The 19758-nt window shown below is 50.3% G+C and overlaps 1 protein-coding gene and 1 long non-coding RNA gene across 2 annotated transcripts; one reads left to right on the forward strand and one right to left on the reverse strand.

The window, feature by feature from the left end:
* Positions 1-177: 177 nt before the first annotated feature.
* Positions 178-5567, reverse strand: LOC134506920 (uncharacterized). Its single transcript, XR_010068846.1, has 3 exons — positions 5444-5567; positions 1879-2124; positions 178-1274 (listed from the first exon to the last, which is right to left on the reverse strand). It is a non-coding gene; the product is annotated as an uncharacterized LOC134506920 (long non-coding RNA).
* A 6396-nt stretch (positions 5568-11963) lies between these two features.
* LOC134507214 (C-type natriuretic peptide 1-like) lies at positions 11964-12805 on the forward strand. Its single transcript, XM_063317711.1, has 2 exons — positions 11964-12092; positions 12514-12805. The coding sequence occupies exons 1-2, from the start codon at positions 12000-12002 to the stop codon at positions 12793-12795; spliced, it is 375 nt and encodes a 124-aa protein (XP_063173781.1). The 5' UTR covers positions 11964-11999; the 3' UTR covers positions 12796-12805.
* The last annotated feature ends 6953 nt before the right edge of the window (positions 12806-19758 follow it).

Raw genomic sequence — 19758 nt, forward strand, 5'->3', positions numbered from 1 at the left:
TGCTACGAAGATCTCCCAATGCATTTCCAACTTCCTTAATAGTGAACAAACTATCCCCCCCCAAAAAAGAAGTTTAGAAACCCATAGCTAAAGATGGTAACGTAAGAGGCAATGTTGACAAAGAAAATTTAAATCTGGAGGATCCATCCCCAAGTTCCAAGGTTGTCAAATGGGTCACATTTCTCTCGGGTTTTGGGAAGTGGGCAGCAGGCCGTCCGCCCTCCCTGGATTTGAAGGAACTTCATCCTGAGTGGCACTCGCTTTCCTTGGGGCCACCAGGTGGAAACCATTGGCGATGCCTACATGGTCGTGAGCGGCCTGCCCGAGAGGAACGGCACCCGGCACGCCGACGAGATCGCCAAGATGGCCCTGGATCTGGTAGCAGCGGTCCGGCAGGTTGCAATTCCCCACCTGCCTACCAGCAAGCTGCAGTTACGGGCTGGGATTCACACAGGTGAGCCAACCCAGCAGCACCCCTTGCTTTGCACCAGGGTGGACCCACTTGCCACGTCTGTCTCGACGTCTCTCTTTTCCACACTTCCCGCAGGGCCCTGCGTGGCCGGCATTGTCGGGCATAAAATGCCCCGGTACTGCCTCTTTGGCGACACGGTGAACACGGCCTCCCGCATGGAGTCAACCAGTCTGCGTGAGTAGCGAGCTTCCCTCGGACAGATCCATACCTTGAGGGCAGCTTCAGTTCGACCTAAGGTCCCGGAGAGCTGATGTAAATAGGGCTACCTTCGATCTCTGGTCCAACTGCCTATATTCCTCCTTATTCAGAATCACGAGGACTAAAAGCTTAGTTTAGTTTTAGGGTAATTCCTATTTTTCATGCAAGCCTCAGGCTTGGTGTCCAGCTTCTGAGGAGGGCTGATGAAACGCCTCTCTAAATCTCCAGCAATGTTGGGTGAGAAGACCAAAGTCTGCCTTGGTAAATGAAATCTTCCCTTAGCAGACAAGGAAGATGGTCCCAGCTGGGAGGTTTAATATCACCCCAAAGCCCCAGATTGAACCTTCAGTATCACCTGGCATCCTGGGCCAGAAGGATTATAGGTAATTTGCATTCCTCTCTTTTTGACTTGAAGCTGCATTAAAAAAGTATTTTTGGTGATCTCTTTCCAGCCCAGAAAATACACATCAGCTCAGCCACCTACTGTGCACTGCTTGAGGATGGTGCCTACGACATCCAGCCGAGAGGCGAAATTGAGGTGAAGGTCTGTGTCGTCCTTATTATGAGGATGTCTGTTTTATCAAAGCCACTCCTTTGGGGTGCTCTGCAAAAGAAAACAAAGGATCTGCTGTTTTTAGCAGCTCACAGGAAGAAGCAAGCAAAAGGGAAACTTCCCTGCCCCAAACAGCTTACATTTTTTAAAATAAAGTTCTTGCCTCGGGTTGCTTGTAGTTATTTTTTAAAAAATCCATCTGTGCTGTGCTTATGATGGAAAAGACTTAACTTCCTGCCCCAAGCCAGTTCAAAATTTATTATTATTATTATTATTATTATTATTATTAAAAAAACTTGTATGCTGCCTTTCAACAACTTTGTGCGGCTAAAATGAAACAAAAAGGTAATTTTTAATACATTTAAAATGAAAGCATGAGAACAGTTTAAAACTGAAATGGATCCATAATCCTTAAAAAGAAAAAAAAAGCTGCATAAGAAAAAAATACCTCATCCTTGAAGGCAGCACAACAATTCAGACCCTAGAAACCTCGTCCTCCACTGCTCCTCAGTTTATACTTTTGAACGCGTTGGCCCAGGTTTTGCAAAACTAAACCCGTGCCAGTCACAGATTCCTGCTGTGTGTTTGCATCAGATTTGACTGAATTTCTCTCTCCCTCTTCTCTTTGAAGGGCAAAGGGAAAATGAAGACTTACTGGTTATTGGGAAATAAGAACTACAGCGTCCAAAATGACAGCCTCGTCTGCCACTGGAATCCAGGGCTGTCTCAGAAAAAGAAGGCAGAACAAAGCTCAGCGTCTGGGCAGGAGGTACGCAGCTGAAAAGTTACACAGACCCCAGGAGATGGAAGGGGCCTTCGAGGTCATCCAGTCTGAACCCGATGAAGGCAGGACTCTTCCCACCCCAGTATCCCAAAGGGTGATCTGGGTTCTGCGGAATACCTGCAGGGCAAGGGGGTAAATGGTTTGAAAGTGTTAGACCTGGACACTTTTCTCTTGCGTCCCAACAGATCAGCACTGGCGTTGGGAGGGATCCGGATGGCAAGAAACTCACCATCGCTTCCCGAGAGCCGCATCATCCCACTACCCATGCTGGGGGGCAGCCCAGCTCACCTGGCCCCGCTGGACGAGAGCAGGATTTCCCTGGGCCCTTAGGGAAGCTTCAGGCCCCTCATCTTCGTGCAGCCGGCCCCTCGCAGTCCTATCCAGACTGTGAGAAGCCTTCGCTGCCCGGGTTTGTGAAGGAAGCTGAAACACCCAGTAGATTTTCCTGTGACGCCCAAGATTTTTAGGGCTCTCTCAAGCCCAGCACCCAGCCTGCTCTTAGATGGGGCGGCCACGAGGTGTCACCCGAGGCCCAGCTGTCGTGCCTCACCCAGGGTGTTATTTTAAGTCCGTATTTGATTGTTTTTATCCAGCTACGTTTCCATAGCTGGAAAACATCTGAGCTGGGCAGGGAAACACTTGCAAGCAAAACTTTTAAGGGGAGCTTGGATAGCTGGGGGTGACTAAATGGCACCTGGCAATTTTCCCTGGTTACTAATGCTAACCCCACCTTCGCTGCTTCCTCCGTTCTCTTTCTTTATGGTTTTTAACTGCATTTTTACGCCTTCACACCCATGTTTTGTGTCAAGGCAGGCACCACCCATTGCTTTATCTGTGGCTTCATGCTGGTCTCTGGGCCCCAAGCAACCAAGAGAAAAGATGTGCCCCCACGACACAGCACATGGTCAGCAACTAGATTTCATCAGGACCCAAGGGGCCTGTCCTTCTCCAAGTGGCCTGCTCGCACACCCTGTTATCACAGATGCCATTAGCTCTGCACTTCACTCTTTAGCCCTTTTTAGGCAGAAGGGAGGCTTCTCAAACAGTCCCCTCCTCCCAAAAGCCAAATTTACTCAGGACACTCCAACGGCAAACATTGGTCTGTTTTGTCAGGATCCCTCCTGTATCGAGATTTTGCTCCTGGGCAGGGGATGAATCACCTTTGAATTTCCAGGGCGAAACCACCAGATCCCTGTGAATTCTCAGCAGAAAGAAACTTGAGATGCAGGGGTAGAAACCAGCAATATCATTGGGATCCATTCCGACGTCCCCGCAGCGGCTGCGTGTAGATCGTGGCCCACTCAGCCACGCCGCAAAGGCTCTGCACCGCAGGATTGCATCCAATGCCTTGGATCAGCCAGGCACGGGAATCGGGGGGCTGCTGACGTGTCTCCAAGCGCAGCGAGGGCCAAGAATGGGTAGAGCCGAAAAAGTCTCGCCCCCTCCTTCATGTCAGGTGATGCCAGGACAAGGCCTGTGGGGCAGCTTCTACGGGGAGGCTGGGCTGACGAGTCTGTCTGTCCAGTCCCCATGTGGGCCCCGGCACGTCCGCTTCAGCTGTGCCAGGCAAAGGGGGCAGAAGCGCCTCCGCAGAAAGTCCAGGACTGGAATGTGCCAGCCGAGGCTGGTCTCCTAATTTGGAGGCGCCACGATCTTGCACAGACCGAAGCCGGGCCCCGACCTCGCCTTCTCCCACATTTCCGGCCCCACCAAGGCAGGAGAGTCAGAACAGGTGGGGGAGTCTGCAGGTGGCCTTGGAAGACGCCTCAAAGTAAACTGGCTTTAGGCGGGTGGGGTGGGCAACTCATAAAGGAGAGGAGGAAGACGTGGATCAGATTTGAAAACTGACAAGACCTTCCACTCTTGCTGGCAGTTTGCCTTCCAGCTGGTTGAGTTTCCTTCATCATCAGTTGGAAGCAGGATACCGGGTTAGATGGCAGACTTAGCCATCGAAGTCCCCACAGAGTTTTTCTTCCCCGTTTACGTCCTTTTCCTCAGGGACATTGTTCTAAGATGCCATTAGCACGTTCTTAACGAGGATCTCCAAGTAATTACCAGTCCACAACCCAGCTGGACCCTAGAGGTCTCTTCTGTCCAAAGCCACAACCAGGCCAACAGGCATCTCATTAACCAGTAACTCCAACACCTCCAAATCCTGAAACCAAGAGCTCGCTTAATTACCGGTGCTGGAAAAAGGTGAGCAGACAGACAGTAAAGAAAGCGCAGAGCGATGGCAGGTCTACGGACGCCAATCTAGGCACACGGGTCGTTTTCAAAAGAAGGTTTTGGGGCCCCGCTGAAAGGGCTGGCCAACCTGTGCTATTCAGAATAAGCCAACTTCCACCAAGCTGGGTAATCTAAAAAAGGGGGAAAAGCACCTTTGTCGCTCTTGAGTTTTTCCAGAAAACATGGTGAGGAAAGGAAGGCAAACTTTTGACAGGGAGAATTTTATTTCAGGGGGTGTTTTAAAGACCCTCCCCACAGCACATACATTTTGCATTTTGTATCACAGATCAACAGAAAAGCAGAATCATACAACAGATCAATGTTATTCCTATTGCAACAGATTTACCCTGCCATCCGTTTTTTGACGGGCAAAACACCTTCTTCTAAAGGAAATGATTTTAAATTAAATTGTTAGCCTGAATTTTGAATTTATTTTATAGGCCTAGGAACAGATCTGTTCATTATAGGGTGAGCTGACAAAGTTTCTACACCGTTTTTGTACTGTTCTCTCCCAGACCTTTTAAAAGCTTTTTTTTTTTAGTCTCATTACTCCCCCATCATCTGTGCCAAGTTTTGCATTTTATTCTGCCTGGATTTGAAAATTTGCATTTCCACACTGGCTCGGATTGTCTAAAAAATTCTAGTCAGTTTTTTTTTTAAAAATACATGTATTGATTTTTAACTGTTTGGGTTGGGAATTTACTTTCATATTATATGTTGCAATTCATTGAGTATTTGAGATTCTCTTGGAAGCAGCCTCGATTTTGCTTGGGTTTTGATTTTAACTTTCCTGTTGGGGGCAACTTGCCCCCCATCATCTTTGCGGATAGAGCTTGAGAGCAGTGGGAGGGGGGGCAGGCTTCTGGCCCCTACTTACTGGAGAGAGATATGCATATCGTGAGCAAATCCTGTCCTATTCTGAGAAGGTGTTGGTTTGTTTCTGCAGAGAGATGGCTAAATTTAGAGGTGCCCCCACCCTTTGGGCTTCTAAAAACACCTTGGAGAGACACCCCCCACCCCAAAAGGGTTGTGGAAAGGGACTCTCATCAGTCAGGAATGTGCCCCAGGAAATACTTATAGGGCCCCTGACTAAGCTGTTAGCCTCACGTTACTGGCTAATAGGGGCCGCTAAAAAATAAAAAATAGAAGTGGAATGATGTTGGGCGAAACAGGACAAGGGGAATTGGAATGTAGTCAAACTACTGTGTACCGGCAGGCGGCAAAGCGTCGCGTCAGGTGTGAGGTTGGCATGTCAACTGGACAAGCTCTTAGTTCGGCCAGATAGTGGACACCAGCAAGATAGCATCCGAAAAAAAGGAAAGTTGGCAGGAAGGCCGCCCCGTGTGCGAAACACGCCATTCCACCGTTATTTTGGCAGGGAGGGGAGGAAGAACATTGGGGAACCCCACAGATTTTGGAATGGAATACTTTGATTGTAAACCACCCAGAGTCCCCTTTTGGGGGGAGATGGGCGGTGATGGAAATTTGAAATATAAATAAATAAAAATAAATAAGTGTATGGAAAAGTAGCTGACCTGAGCAGGGAGGCGCCCTCGAGGCCGTGACAGAAGCTGACGTCCACATGGCTGAAAGCTGTTGAGGTTGGGAAACGCTTCGGCTGGTGTTTTCCAGAATGGCCAGGGTAGAATCCAGCTGGGGGAGGAGGGTTAAAAGCCCAGAGCAAGATTCCTGCAAAGTTCAACAGAGAGACGGGTGAGCAATGGCCTACAGACCAGGTCCTGGAGGCAAAACCCCACCTTCCAGGTTGGAAGGTCGTTTACTAAACCCACTGCCAAGGGTCTCTGGGTGGCCGGGCAATTGCCCGGCTGGAAGGAGGGTGCTGTGCTCCTTGTGGGAAGGTGAATTCTGTCTCTTTCCCCCCTGAATTTTGGAGGCATCCTTCATTTCTTAAAATTGATTTTAAGTACATTGGGGGGGCAGCGAGAGCCCTAGTGCGGCCATCACTCACATCCCTGCCGGCACAGAGTCGAACACAGCTGGACGTGACACCACCATATTAGACCCTCAGAGGCCAGACAGCATCTCCATCCTTGGTGCAAACCAGAGTCCCTGAGAGGGCTTGGCCATCCTTGGCTTTTCCGGGGTGGGGTGGGGGTTATGTCACAGACTCCCGCACATTCTCACACCTCAACACCCAACAGGAGTGCAGCGTGTGATCCGTGAGGAGCGGAGACCACAAGACCATCCTCTGGGGGAGGGTGAAAGTCAACAACGCCAGGCATTTGGGGAGGGAACCAGAAACTCCCCCGGAAGGCCTTCCTTTTCTGCTTCTGCCTTCTGCGTGGAAAGGGCGGAAGAGAAGAAGCGGGTTGGAGTCAGCCCTGGGGGGGATATCCCCTTGTGAAGGCAAAGTTACCCAGGTCTGCCCAGCCATGGAAATGGCACTTTGCGGAACACCCTTTAAAAAAAGCAAAGCAAAGGGGGGGAAAGCATATTTTTTGGTGGAGGGGGCAGGGACCAAGGAGACACAAAACTGCACAGGGATTTACCCAGCAGCTGCTTCATCTAAGAACAGCCGTTCAAACAACCTATTTTCTACAGGAATGATTGTTCATTTTGGAGCAGAGAAAAAATGTACCCGCAGCACCGTCCCATGCTCACGCTTTGGAGGAGGATTTGAACTCAGGAGTGTTTCAACGGGCTGGCTGGCTGACAACCTGCCTTTTGCTGGATGCAGAACCCAGAGTCAGAGAGGCCACTGCTGAACCCTGCAGGGCCCTCCTCGCATTTAACAACCAAGCCTCCCTTTGGAAAGCCCCCCAAGCCTTTTTTTGAAAGCTGAGCACCTCCTTTTCCTCAACTGAGACTCCGTCCTGACACACCCAAACTCATTCCAAGATCCCCAAGATGGAAATAAAACTCTGGACCCCCTTTTGCCCACGGCTCTTGAAACCTTGGTGGCTGCAGGGTCCTTCTGGAAATAAAGGAGGGGGGGAGGGAGCAAATTCGCCAAACCGCAGAAGTGCAAACAACGAGATGACAGCTAGACTTATCGGCTACCCTCGCTCAGACTCTGGGCCTGCAGCCCCGAGAGCAGCTTATCGAGCATCTCCAAAGTGTGAGGTTTCAAAACTCTGGCTTCTAATCTGCAGTGATGACAAGCAACCGTTCTGACATCTGCCCCCCCCAGCCCGCTGCCCCGGTCCTGCAGCACACAGGCACATGGCTGCTCCCAGGAGGTGCTTTTGGGGAAAAGCCCTGGCTGGGTCACCCAACATCTTTTGCAGGGAAAGAATGTGTCGGGGGGAGATTTTTGGCAAACGGGATCTAGAGGGCTCACTTCTGTGGCTGGATCACTGGGGAAGGGAGGCTGTTTGGAGTGTGGGGGTGCTCCTAAACGTGGCCCCAGGCCTGTTCGGGCTGCTTGCAAATGCTTTCATCAGAGCCATTCCAGTTTAGGAAAGCTGGATCTCGACTGCAGCCTGTTCCTGGCAAAACAACTGGCCAGGGCTAAGCGGAAAACTCTGCAAGCAGATTCAGGTTTTTAAAAAATAAAACTATTTGCAAGAGACTCTAAGAAGCTGAATATGCAACCCACATTTGTTATATGCCAACATCCTGATTAGCTCCCTGTAAAAAGACAGCACTTGGGGTCCAGTCTACAAATGTACATTCCCGCTGAAAACGCATTGTTGGTCCCAACCGCTTTCCTTCCTAACCACATGTTATTTTTCAGGAGGAACACCTTAACCCCGCTCTCTCCTTGGTGTTGCGGTTCTGATCAACACCAAAAGGGCCACCCTTGCACGATGACGCGCTCACAAACGTGACGCATTCGGTGTCAGAAGTCAGCGAAGGCACCCCATTAATTCTTTTAATAGCCATTTTGCTTAGAGGCGGCAGACCCTCTCCGCCTCTAACATTTACAAAGGGGAAGTTTCAGGGAATGAGTCGATGCCACTACGTGCCCCGCTCCTCACAGAACCAGCTGGCTTTGAAAGGGGTCAAGGCAGAATTAGAAAGAGCAGCTGGTGGCTAATCTCCACAGTCACGGAGGAAGCCTGGATGGAAATGTTAAATCTCAAACAGAAAGAGAGATGGGCGACTCGCCAGGGGGGCCTCCAGGTGCCAAGGCAATCTATCTGAAACGCTGGCGCAGAACTAAATGCAGCGCATCTCCACTGACACAGCCCTCTGCTCTCCTGTTATTTATAGAAAGGACCCACTGCCCAAAGCAAAGCAGCAAATAATTCACCAAGTGTATCTCCTGACCGCTGGCTACTACCTAGCTTAGGAATGGATAGTGCTGGCCCCAAACACACCTTGGGTTTCCCCAGGAGATTCTCAGCCGGCAGAAATGAGAGATGTTGCTAATTACGAAAAGAAACCCTCTGTGGCTTCTCTACAGGGGCACTCCACCACGGGCGAACTTTGAAAGCCTCGTCACCACCTCACCTGCAGCCTCCAAAGCAGAATGAGGGCCCTGCTAAGTAGACTCCTTTGTGGAACATCTTTCGAGAGAGGCCAGGAGGGCAAAAACAGGGGTCTTGCCCATCTTCACTTGCCGGCAAGGGGGGCCCTGTTTGGATCTCTCCAAACTTGGGCAGCTTTCAAAGAGGACTGGACACATCAACAGAAGAAAAGGCAACTTATGGGCTGGGATGGTCATCTGATCAGCAGAGGCAGCCTAGCTCTTAAAAGCTAGCAGCTGGTTAGCTCCGCTGAATGGAAATACAATCCGACAAGTGGTGGCTGCAGTTCCGTTTAAATCCTTTTCCTAAAAGGACGTCTGTCTCTGCAAGTCTGTGTTCCCTTTTTTGTGTACCCAAAGGGCACCATCCAAATCTGCTGACTTTTCATTATTACAGCTCAGTTTCCCAGCCTTTATTGCTGGGGTGTCACCACCGCTGGATTGCCCCCAAATCTGGGAGGGCTGTCACTCTGGGGAGGCCCACAAGCACAGCCACAGCAGGTTCCTCGCCAGGTTCAATCTCTTCCAACACTCAGTCCCACCGAGCTTCGTTAACCATCAGCAAAATGTGATAGATGAACCTGGCTAAACTCTTCCAGTGTTTCCTGTCCTCCAGGACCACCTCCGACCTGCTGCGGCTGATCAACGGGACTGTGACTTCTCGCCGTTTTGAGCCAAGGCTGCTGGATGCCACAACGTGGCAGAAGAAAACAAGAAAGGCATTTTGCTTCAGAGCGGGGAGAAACCATCAAGTTTGCACTGACGACCATGAGGACAGGCAGAAGAAGAGAAACGCTCAACGCCAAACTAAGTTTCTGCAGCTGTTACCTTGCTTCAAAGTGGGTTGGACCAATATTGGAGCAAAAATATTTATTACTTGAAAGGAGGTTGTTAAGAAGCCTGCGCTCCTGAACCATGGCGGTGAGGAAGCCTCGCTGGGATAGGGGGCGAAACATTTGCAGAAAACCGAATCGATACCGTGGAACTGATTTCCCGAAGCTCAGAGAAGCCAACTGCAAACTCTGTATAGCAAGCCAGGGCTAGCTCTATTCCAAGGAATCTATGATTGTTAAGTATTAAACAGAGAAATCCGAGAGCTGTTGAGGCATATATGATACGTACCCGTGTGTTACAAGTAGAATTTGTAGCTGTAAAGACAGTTAGGCACTGAGCATTACAAGGGAGGGGGTAACATCATAAGCAGCAGAGAAATCCCCCCGCCCCGCATACAGGCTCCTGGAAGAAGGGACAGGAAGGCAGAAAAAAGGAAATCCCCCCCCACCATTGCAGTTCTGCTGGGAGGCCCCAAATGTCACCCATGTGCCCGAAAGCCACCAGGGGCTAACCTTCACTGCTTAGCGACCGGGACTCCTGGTTCTGCCAGTAATTGCCACGCCGAAATGGCAGGCGTTGCTTGGTTTTACGCACAGGGCCAGCAGCGGGGGAAGCAGTCAGCCCTGCTGAACTCCATCAGAAGTCCAAGAGCCAAATTCAGCTGATTTCTGTCCACCCACAGAAAACAGAGGAAAACGTAGAGCTGGACCGAACATTGTTTTGCATTCGTCCTTCTCGTTTGGCCTGCTGGAAAAGGAATTGCTGTTAAGTCTTTGCCTGAGTGGGCTCTGCACGCTTATACCAATCAGCTCAAATCCTACCTGTGCAACAAACATGCTAAATGTGGTTAACATTAACACTGGTTAAGCTGGGGGGCTTGTTTGCAGTTCAAAGAACTGACTGAATCTAGAAAAGGCAACAAGCAGGTTCAGGGGGGTCCTGTGAATGCAACCATTTAGTCAAGGCATGTGTATGAATATTGCCATCATCTCTCCTGGGAAGAGGATCCTCGGAGGCAGCGGAGCACCACGCTATGGGCTTCTGTCGTCCCCCTCTTTTGGCCTGGGAAAGGGGAAGAAAAGGAGAAAAAAAATCAGAGGCCAAAAGAAAAAAAAAGGGGGGGGGGCAGAACTGCAGCTTCCAAACTGGTGCCTCTCGCATATCAGCCCCCTTGCCGTTCTTCCCCAGCTTTGTGTGTAAGTGCAAGTGATCATTCAACAGGTGACGCTCCCTTTCCATCCCTCCACCAGCCTGCTTGGAAAAATATTACCTCTCCTGGGTTGTTTTCATGCAGTTTTTAAAAACATGAAGCTTCTCCCACTTAGTAAAAAATAGGCAAGGGAACAGAAAGATTTTTCTTCTTCTCCTCCAGCCTGCCTCAAAACTTTTAGACAACTGTCTTTTGGGATGAGAGAGGAGGCAGACCCTACACCCCCCGCCCCCGTGCACACCCCGCCATGGACTCTCTTCCAAACTGGCTTGTAAGCTTCGGCATTTATGAAATTGGCCAGTCTCTTTGTTCGCAGCACGTCCGCCAAAACCTTCTGAAAAATTAATGGAAAGTTTCTAATTGGAGACCCAGGCAGAGGTACCTCATTAAGCCACCCACAGCTGGAGTCATGGGGAGACCCCAAACTGTGCTCAGGGCTGGGGAGGCTCAAGCTACTTTACCCTGGGAGGGTGGATGACTGGGAACAGCCCCTCCCCATTAAGCTGAAACTGTCCGCTTCCCGAGTGGGCGCAGACCTTTTAAATCTTGCATTAGATGTGAAGAACCCCCCCTCCACCCCATTACAGGGATAATAAACAAACCAATTCTCCAGTTTGCCCAGCCCGCTTTCCGCTTTCCGTACAAGGAGAGAGGATTCTGCTTTGCAGGCCAACATCTGAATCCTCCCAGTCCCTTTTGCCCTATCCAGAAATAGAGGGAAACGAATCCATTTGTCATTTTGCATCTCTCCAAGAGCTTCCTCTCTTTTTCCCTTGGAGTTGTTCTCACTCGCTATTTTCGGGGTGGGCAACCCATCAAAACAACCTAGCTAAGCGCGGGGGGGGGGGGCTTCCCAGCATGGGATGGGCGCAGGCAGCCTGCAAGCAGTGGCCAAGGTTTGCGTGCCCAGGGGTTTTGATCTCTGCTGAGCACATCTGCGCTTGCTGCTCCGCCCGGCAGAAACCGAGGTGGTTTCCACCTGCAGAGAAGGGAAGAAAGAAAGAAAGAAAGAGAGAGAGAGAGAGAGAGAGAGAGAGAGAGAGAGAGAGAGAGAGAGAGAGAAAGGGATGATAAGCAGGGATGCTGGGTCCGTTTCCCCCTCCTCCGTCCACAAAGGATGAGCCAGACCTAAACCAATCCCCGAGCCTTTCCTGGCACCTGGGAGGGGGGCTCGGGAGGGCTTAAGGGAGATATAAAAGCAGCCAAGAGGACAGGCCGGCTCACCTTGGCACGTGGCGGGGAGGAGGACTGCAAAGGGGTCCCTGCTCGAGGAACTACTGCAGAGCAAGGATGGCCTGCCAGGTTCCCTGCCCAGGATGGCTCCTTCTGCTTCTCCTCCTGGGATGCGGCCAAGGGAGAGCCAAGCCGCTGGCAGAGATCCAGGTGAGGGGGAGGCTGCACCTGGGGGATTTCTGCTGAGGCCATGGAGACCCCTTTGCAGGGTAAAGACCAGCCCTGGGGCTTTTCCCACCATCGGTGGAGAGAAATGCCAAACACGGTGAGAAATGAGCTTGGCATACTGTTCTTTCGGTGGGGAGACTTGGCTAGGACAATCTTGGGGCTACGAGGCAGAGTTGCTTGAAAAGCAGGAGGGAGATTCCAATGCCAGGTCCTCAGACCCCCAAATCTCTCTCAGCCCTTTCCTGCTGAGCACATCCACCAAGGGAAGGCACCCCATTCTGACAGGCCTGGAACTCCTTGCAATTATACCACTGGGGGCGGGGGGGGGAGAGACCATATTTCTTGCTACAAGGAGGCTGGCCGGCTGCAGAGAGGGAATCTGTTCTTTTCTTCCTGCTTGCAGAGTTTGTCAAAATTGTTGGAGGAAGGCCTGGAGCCCCCAAGAGGCTTGGAGGAGATGGACCAGGCGCAGGACGGGTCCCTGATGGCTGGGGCGCTGGACCAGCCGGATGTGGTGTTTCTATGGGCCAGGAACCTGCAGGAGGACGCGGCTTTCCAGCAGCTTTTTGGCGAGTTGCTCAGCGCCGCCAGGAGGCACCAGCCCCGGAGCAAAAAGGGGCGGTGGGGGGGCTGCTTCGGGGCCAAGCTGGACCGGATTGGAGCCTTCAGTGGGCTGGGATGCTGAGCCCCAAGCCAGCAGGTGAGTCCTTGGCTGGAATGAAATGCCACTCAGGCTCAGAACGGGGAAAAACAGGGTACAGTAATTGCAGCCAACTGGGATGGGCAGAAAGCCTCAATCCAGGGAGACAGGCTGTCGCTCGGTGTCAGGAATCAATACCCTGGTTCAGTTCCAAAGACCCAACTTAAAGTGTTCCCTTCTCTTCAGACCATGAGGACTAGCAACTTCCTTTCATTCCAGGCTAGGCTGCTTCCTGTCGCCCTCTTGCAAGGCGGGTTATTTCCAGTGCTTCTCTGCCTGCCAACCGGATCACTGAACATCCCTGATGCAGGGACTCCCACAAATGGAGGGAGGTTGCCCACTGCCTCTCTGTGTGAGTCCCTGCTCTGGGCGCATTACTCTTCATGGTCTCCTTGTACAAGCATAGCCGGCTTTCAGTGGCCTGTCGTCTTCAGTCTTAGCCTCTGGGCAAAACTCAACGTACCGCCTTCCGAACAAGAATTTCAGATCGCTCTTCTTTCTTCACAGGCCCCCTGCCTTCCAGCTGAGACTGCCAGCAGCACCTTCTCCAAGCCCCCTCCTCACCAACACAGCATCAAGCCAGTCCCTCAGCAATCGCATCTCCCCTGCGCGCCTGGTCCAGAAGGCTCAGTTCACACATGCACGGTGAGTCCTTGGGAAGCTGGTTCAGGGCAGACAAGCCATCCTTCATACAGCTAGTTTTCATAAAGGAAGTAAGGGATCCCTGGTCACGCAGTGGAGCCTCCGTGTACAGGAAATGCCAGGGCATCTTTCTCAGCCCAAGGACTCCCCAAAAGTATCTGACAGACCCCTGGATGCCAGGTGATCAGGCCTTGCAGCTCAGTTTTTTTTAAAAAAAGAACGAGGCAACCTGCTTGCGTGAATGACTCAACGCAGAGACAAAATCCCTCTGATATCTCAGCTATTCAAACGATCCAGCTTCAGGCAAACCAGAAAGAATGACACGTGCAAATGCGATGCATGAAATGACTCCGGGAAGCAGGTTGCCATAATGCAGACATTTGTCCCTTGGTGTTAATTTATGAGCTCTCCCATGTTCATGCAATGTCTTTCAATGTGTGATCAATGTACATGCCAACAACTTCATACATGTGATGGTCAAATATATCAGATTTTGTAATTTGTCCAATTCATTTCTCTTTTTGCTTCCCCATTTAAACCAAAACCAGACATCTTTCTTAAAAAAAAAAAATCTGTCTTTCTGGGGAGAAGGAGAAGCATCCTGTATTTTGGGGGGTGCGGTTAAAGAGAGGGGGAGATTAATACTCTGCAGAAGGAGTGGTGTTCCTTCATTGTGTCATAAGCCTGTCTTGCTTCCTCATACATAAAGGACTAAAGCTGTCAAATGTGGCAAAGCAGCTACCAAGCTCCCATCCATCTCCTTCAGCCAAAGAAAGAGGGATTGTGCCAGGACAGAATCTATCACAGCCCACACAAACCAGGATTTTTTTACACACACACAAACACACTACATTAACTGGATGCTTCAGAGAATGCCTGAAGGTTTTGCAAACTGGGAATCACAGGGTGGCCACCTTGCTCACAGAAGCATAAAGGTGGTAGGCAAGGAACGACCACAATATAGTTGGAAAGAGAAAGAAATACTGAACAGAAATATAATTCGCAATAGAGTTTTGCTTCCCTAAACACAACAACCTTGAAGCCCCCGCAAGAAGGCTGGGATACAAGTGTCTGTATGCTCAAAACCCACTCACATATTTATGCAATTAAAATAATGTCCTGTTGACAGATGGAAGCTGAGGACTAGCAGCTTGGAAAGACTGGCTTAGAGAACACTGGCTCTGTCTCCCGAGTCCCTGTTTTGTACTGGGCTCCATTTATTTTGGGATTTTTTAAAAAGAGAAAGAGAGGGGGGGGGGAATCCTGATTATTTTGTTAGCCTTAATTTTGTCCACTGGTTACTCCTCTTTATAATCAGAACATCGCTCCCACTCCTGTTTAGCAGACCCTTTCCTAAATGGGGGTGCTCCTCCTTGACCTCTGGGGGCAAAAACGCAGACAGACTCCAACTGCAACCATTTGGGAGCAAGATGCAACTCTTCCGCCCATCTTTCCACGTGTATCCAAATCATGCATTACTTGTATTTTCCCTGTTCCCACAACTCCCACCTTTTCCGGACCTTCAAAGAGTCATACAGACACACCTGGCTCAAATCCATCCAGGGAAATAAAACCTTTGCAGAAAACTCTCAATTAAAATAGAAAGGCTGGCAGGCCAGCCACGGAAAAGTATTTCCCCCCCCCCACATAAAAGGCGCCCCTAATTAAAAGCATCTGCCTGGCCACCTTTGTTTATTCCATTAGCATATAAATAATGGAAGTGCCCTTTGAAGCCTGACCAAGGTGGAGATGACAGAGAAAGGAATCTCCATGAAGACAGGAGCGGGTGCCAACAGGGACCCAGAAAGAACAGCTGGATTCATAGAAACCCCCAAACCCTTCCTTTTCCATGTTGAATCCATGAGCATCGCTTCAGGGCTCAATCATTCAGCCAGAATCAAGCAGATCATTAAGGTTTCGGATGCCAGGACAGGCAGAGGGAAGCTCAGATTGAGGCATGAACATGCCCCTGAATAAAGGCACTCTGAGCATGGACAGAGCGCCTTTCAGTGCGCCAGCACAAATCCTTTCTGTGCCTATGTCCACCTTTCACCTTCACTTATTGTTTCCGTTTATCTTCTGCTGTCCTGCCCATCGCACACTCAAAATAACCAACAAGAATTTTTTAAAAATCAAACACCAGCCCTTAAAATATAAAGTCACTTAAGCTAGCTCAAACTGAAAAGGCCTGGCTCGGAAGGAATGCTACCCCAGGGGCCAGCTTCCAAACCAAGGAGCAGGATGAAAGCCAAATCCATTTCCCTTCTGCTCCACGTCACCTTGATTCAATTCAGGGTTTGCGTGATGTCTGTCCATCGTGGATTTAATTGCTCTCCCTTCCTGTTGCGTTAAATAACTGAAGCTGTGGGCAACTGGTGGGGGGGCCTGGTTATAACCCGTTCCTTTGCATCAAACAGCACTGGCCAATTTATCAGGGCCCTCTGGGATCAATCTCCCCTCCCGAACTTTGTTTTAGTGCATCCTTCTCCTTCGGCGCTTTGCCTGTCGTGGCAGGAAACCGGACAAGGAATCCCCAGCCATCCGGCACCCTGGATGGAGGATTAACGGCGAGAGGCCGAAGCGCCCGGCCACGTTACTCGGGAAGCTGGAAAGATTCAAACAGGAGAGGATTTGTTTGATGGCAGCCAGAACTGGGGCTAAATGGGGTTTAAACCCATCTGATGGCTCTGGGCTGTAAGATTTAATGGGAGCAATGTGCTCGGTGGCTCAACAACAGAACTATAATTGCTTTGTCCGATGGGGAGGGGGTGAGAAGCAAGGCGGCTTTTGCCAAACTCTCCACTCTTAGCTGGGCTAGTTAGAACCAGTTTCCTTATCGGGATTCGGTGGCCTTTGTCACTGGAGCCCAGCCGGCTTGAAGCAGAGAGAAAGCTCCCTTCAAGGGGCTTATAAAACGAAGCTCCCTTCGCAACGTTCCACAAAGATCCCCGGGGCCTTGAGACACAGCGAACAGGATGGACGGCCGGGTTCTGACTTACTTCTCCACTTTGCTGGCGGCGTTCCTGCTGGCAGGGCCGGGCTCGGCTCATCCAGTGACGTGGAGTCCCTCCGGCCAAGATTTGCAAGCTCTGCAGGTAAGGAGGAGGAGAACGGCGTACTCCCGAGATGACCTTTTTGGCTGTGGCACAACATGCAGGCGAGGGCATGAGAAATAGAGGCGTTTGCTGGCCAAGGATATTTGGCTGGCTTTACCTGCTGAAAATCCAGGTGGGACTCCTGCGATCTCCAGATCGTGGGGAGCAGAGCAGCTGCCAACAGAGTGATGCAGGAGCTCTAAGCAGCCTTCTACAACCTACTTTTAAGACAACCTTCACCTAGAACCATGAGGACTAGGATCTTACTGAATTATTATGGGTGGGCAACAGCACAGCAAAAGAACCCAGCCTTCCCATCACACACAGGGTTCACTTTCGGTTGTGCAGGGATAAATCCGGGGAGGGAGAGTCCTGTTTTAAGAACGGTCCCATTTTCTTTTCATCCTTTACCGTTTTAGCACCTCCTTGATCGGCTACAGGAAAAATTCCACCGGGGGGAACTAGAACTTCCTGACTACGAAACTGGTGGTGCAAACGATGGTGGTGGTGGCGGCGGCTCTTATCCTGACCTTGGGGACTCCGAGATTACCCCTTCCCACCAGCCCAAACCTCAGGATCCGATCTTCCAAGAAGAGATGGCGGCGCAGTGGAGAAAATTCCTGGTGGCCTCCAGGAGGTACTTCTCCGGATGCTTTGGAATCAGACTCGATCGGATTGGGACCCAGACGGGACTTGGCTGCAGGACCTACAAACCGCGTAGGTCCCTCCTAAGAGCTTTACGGCGTAGGGCTACTCAAGCATCACTCACAGGCCAGTCTGGATTTGGAACCACCCGAAAACGTACACAAAAGCACCCCTCAGCTCCACCAACTCCCAGGGAAGTAAGGTTGCCAACAACTGTGTTTGCGTATAACAGTCACAACAAGTAAGGTGGCCCCAATCTGCTCGCTGTGACTCTTTTCCAAATCTCCACACTGAACAGGTTTCACTCGCCACGTTGGGCAGTGGGGAGAAACACAAAGCAAACACCTGGATCAACCTTCACTTGGTGCTGGCGGGATGAAAAGATGGGGACCTGGCTGAGTCATCTGAGGGAAACTCAGTTGCCTGTGTATTCCAACACCGATTTTGTAAAACAGAAGAAATAACCGGTCAGAGAAATCACCCCAGTTTGAAAGGCGATAAATGAAAACTTCTGGGGCTTAATGTGCTATGTGTGCTTTTTTCTTTCCCAAAAGCAGGAGAAAGCACAAATGGGTGACAGGACCTAAAACCTTTCCAGAACCCAGAGAGGGACAAAAGAGCTCAGCTTCCAAAATTCAGTTGCCAGCTTACTGAAATTGTGGGGAGGGACAATTCTGGTAGAAAGTAGTTGTAGGAGAAATGTAACATGGGAATGGTGAATTCTGCATCAGGCTCCCGCAAGGGCAGGCTAGATGTCCTTCAAGGCCTCAGCTCTACCTGTTGAATTCTGGCTCTGCTTTCCAAGGTGGGAGGGTTACCACCTCACTCAGCTTACTCCGCTGTGTTCCCTCCCTGCTCACACAAACGGGCCTCTTGCCTGAAAGATTCTGCATCAATCCGCTGTTCTTCTATACACTGGGATGACTCCTCGTAAGCAGAAATGGGATTTGAGGATCTAAGGATGTGAATTCTCGCTGCCTTTGAGCAAGATGGAACACCTTCACCCACTACTTTTTCAATTTTTTGTTTCAGGTTCCTGGAGGCGACCGAGAAGCTGAAATTTAAAACCTCCTCGATATGTCTTCCCCCAAAAGCAAGCAGTCATCAAGGTCCTTGCTATGAACCGTCCAGCCTTTGGAAAACCATTCCCTCCTGTCCATCGCCTGCAAAAAGATCAGCTCCACTTTTCACACCATCTAAACCTCACAGTCTCAATATTGTACAGAAGCTTTTACTATCCAAACGTTGTTGTCCCTTCCTTCTGTCCTACCATGGGGACCAAATCTGATTATAAGAAGGGTCAATAAAAGTTTTGTAGAAATGGAGTCTTGGGTCTTTGTCAGACGGGAGGGGAGGGGACGAGTCCTGAAAAGAAATTGCACCACAAATGCACGCTCGTAAGGGTCTGATGCCCAGAAAGCTGTCAGTGAGTTCCAGCTAGGCATGTCCAGTTCTGAGTGCATAGAAGGACCAGCCCAATTTCTCACACCCAGTTGTGCATCTACGGGTTTGAGGGATGCTTGCTGTTCGCAGAGTGAGCTGCAAGGTAGCGATTTAAAGAGCGGTGGGTTCAGCACCTTGGACAGCAGACAGCACCCCTCGGCACGCAAAGTCCCTAGCGAGGCGTAGTTTTTAGTCTAGTTCTGACCGGTTTTTCTCCTTGACCTCCAAGGCCACCTGCTCTTTTTTCCCAAGGTCAAAACTGACCTCAACCCAGGGAGGCAATTGGCACGAATAAATAAGCCAGAGGAAAGTTTTTCTCCCACTTTTCCGTCCCCTTGCCCATTTCCTCCAACGCTGGCATACAGAGGTTGACTGGCTTGCAACGTGGAGCGCCTTTCCCTAACGCAGTGACTTACAAAAGCAGAAAATTAATAACAGCAGCGTTTCCTCTTCCATAAAAAGCACCCAGAGTGCTAAATGAATCACTCTACCGGACACACTTCCCAACTGCTGGTATCAAATGCCCTTGACCCTAAAAACGTTGCTGTGGACAGCCACCTGCATGCGTCATGTTGGAAGGAGTTCCACCGCATCACCATGCACTGGCCGGATTCATCCACTAAGCTAGGATTATTTTCTCATTTTGATTTGCTGAAGATCCCTAGGAGCTCAGTTGAGACAGGAGTCACAGGGACTAGATTCCTACACTTGAGCTCAACACAGAAAGTAAGATATCATGCGATGGCTTAGCATGTACCAATCCAACCGCTGGAAGAAAAAAAAAACTATGTTGTAGATGGTTTGCCCCTTTAATGTATCTTTTAATACACATGCACACTTTAAAAAGCAGGAGCACAGGCAAGAACATCTTTCGAAAGGCCTTCTTGCTGTTGGTCTAAATGCAGGCCAACAAAGTACAGTACTTCTTCAGCATGTCAGCAGCGACACTCTCCTTTGCCGGGAGAGTGCAATGGTTGAGTGTTGTCCTGATTCCCCTCAGATCACCTCTGGACAAGCCACTTCCTCAGGAATAGAGGGATGCTCATTTTGGGCCTCTGCTGCCCAAACTGGCAAGCCACCAGCTTGGATGGCTTGAAAAAGGTAGGAGGCCAGCTACAAGACA

The sequence above is a fragment of the Candoia aspera genome, chromosome 18 (assembly GCF_035149785.1).
Source record: "Candoia aspera isolate rCanAsp1 chromosome 18, rCanAsp1.hap2, whole genome shotgun sequence".
NCBI lineage: Eukaryota > Metazoa > Chordata > Lepidosauria > Squamata > Boidae > Candoia > Candoia aspera.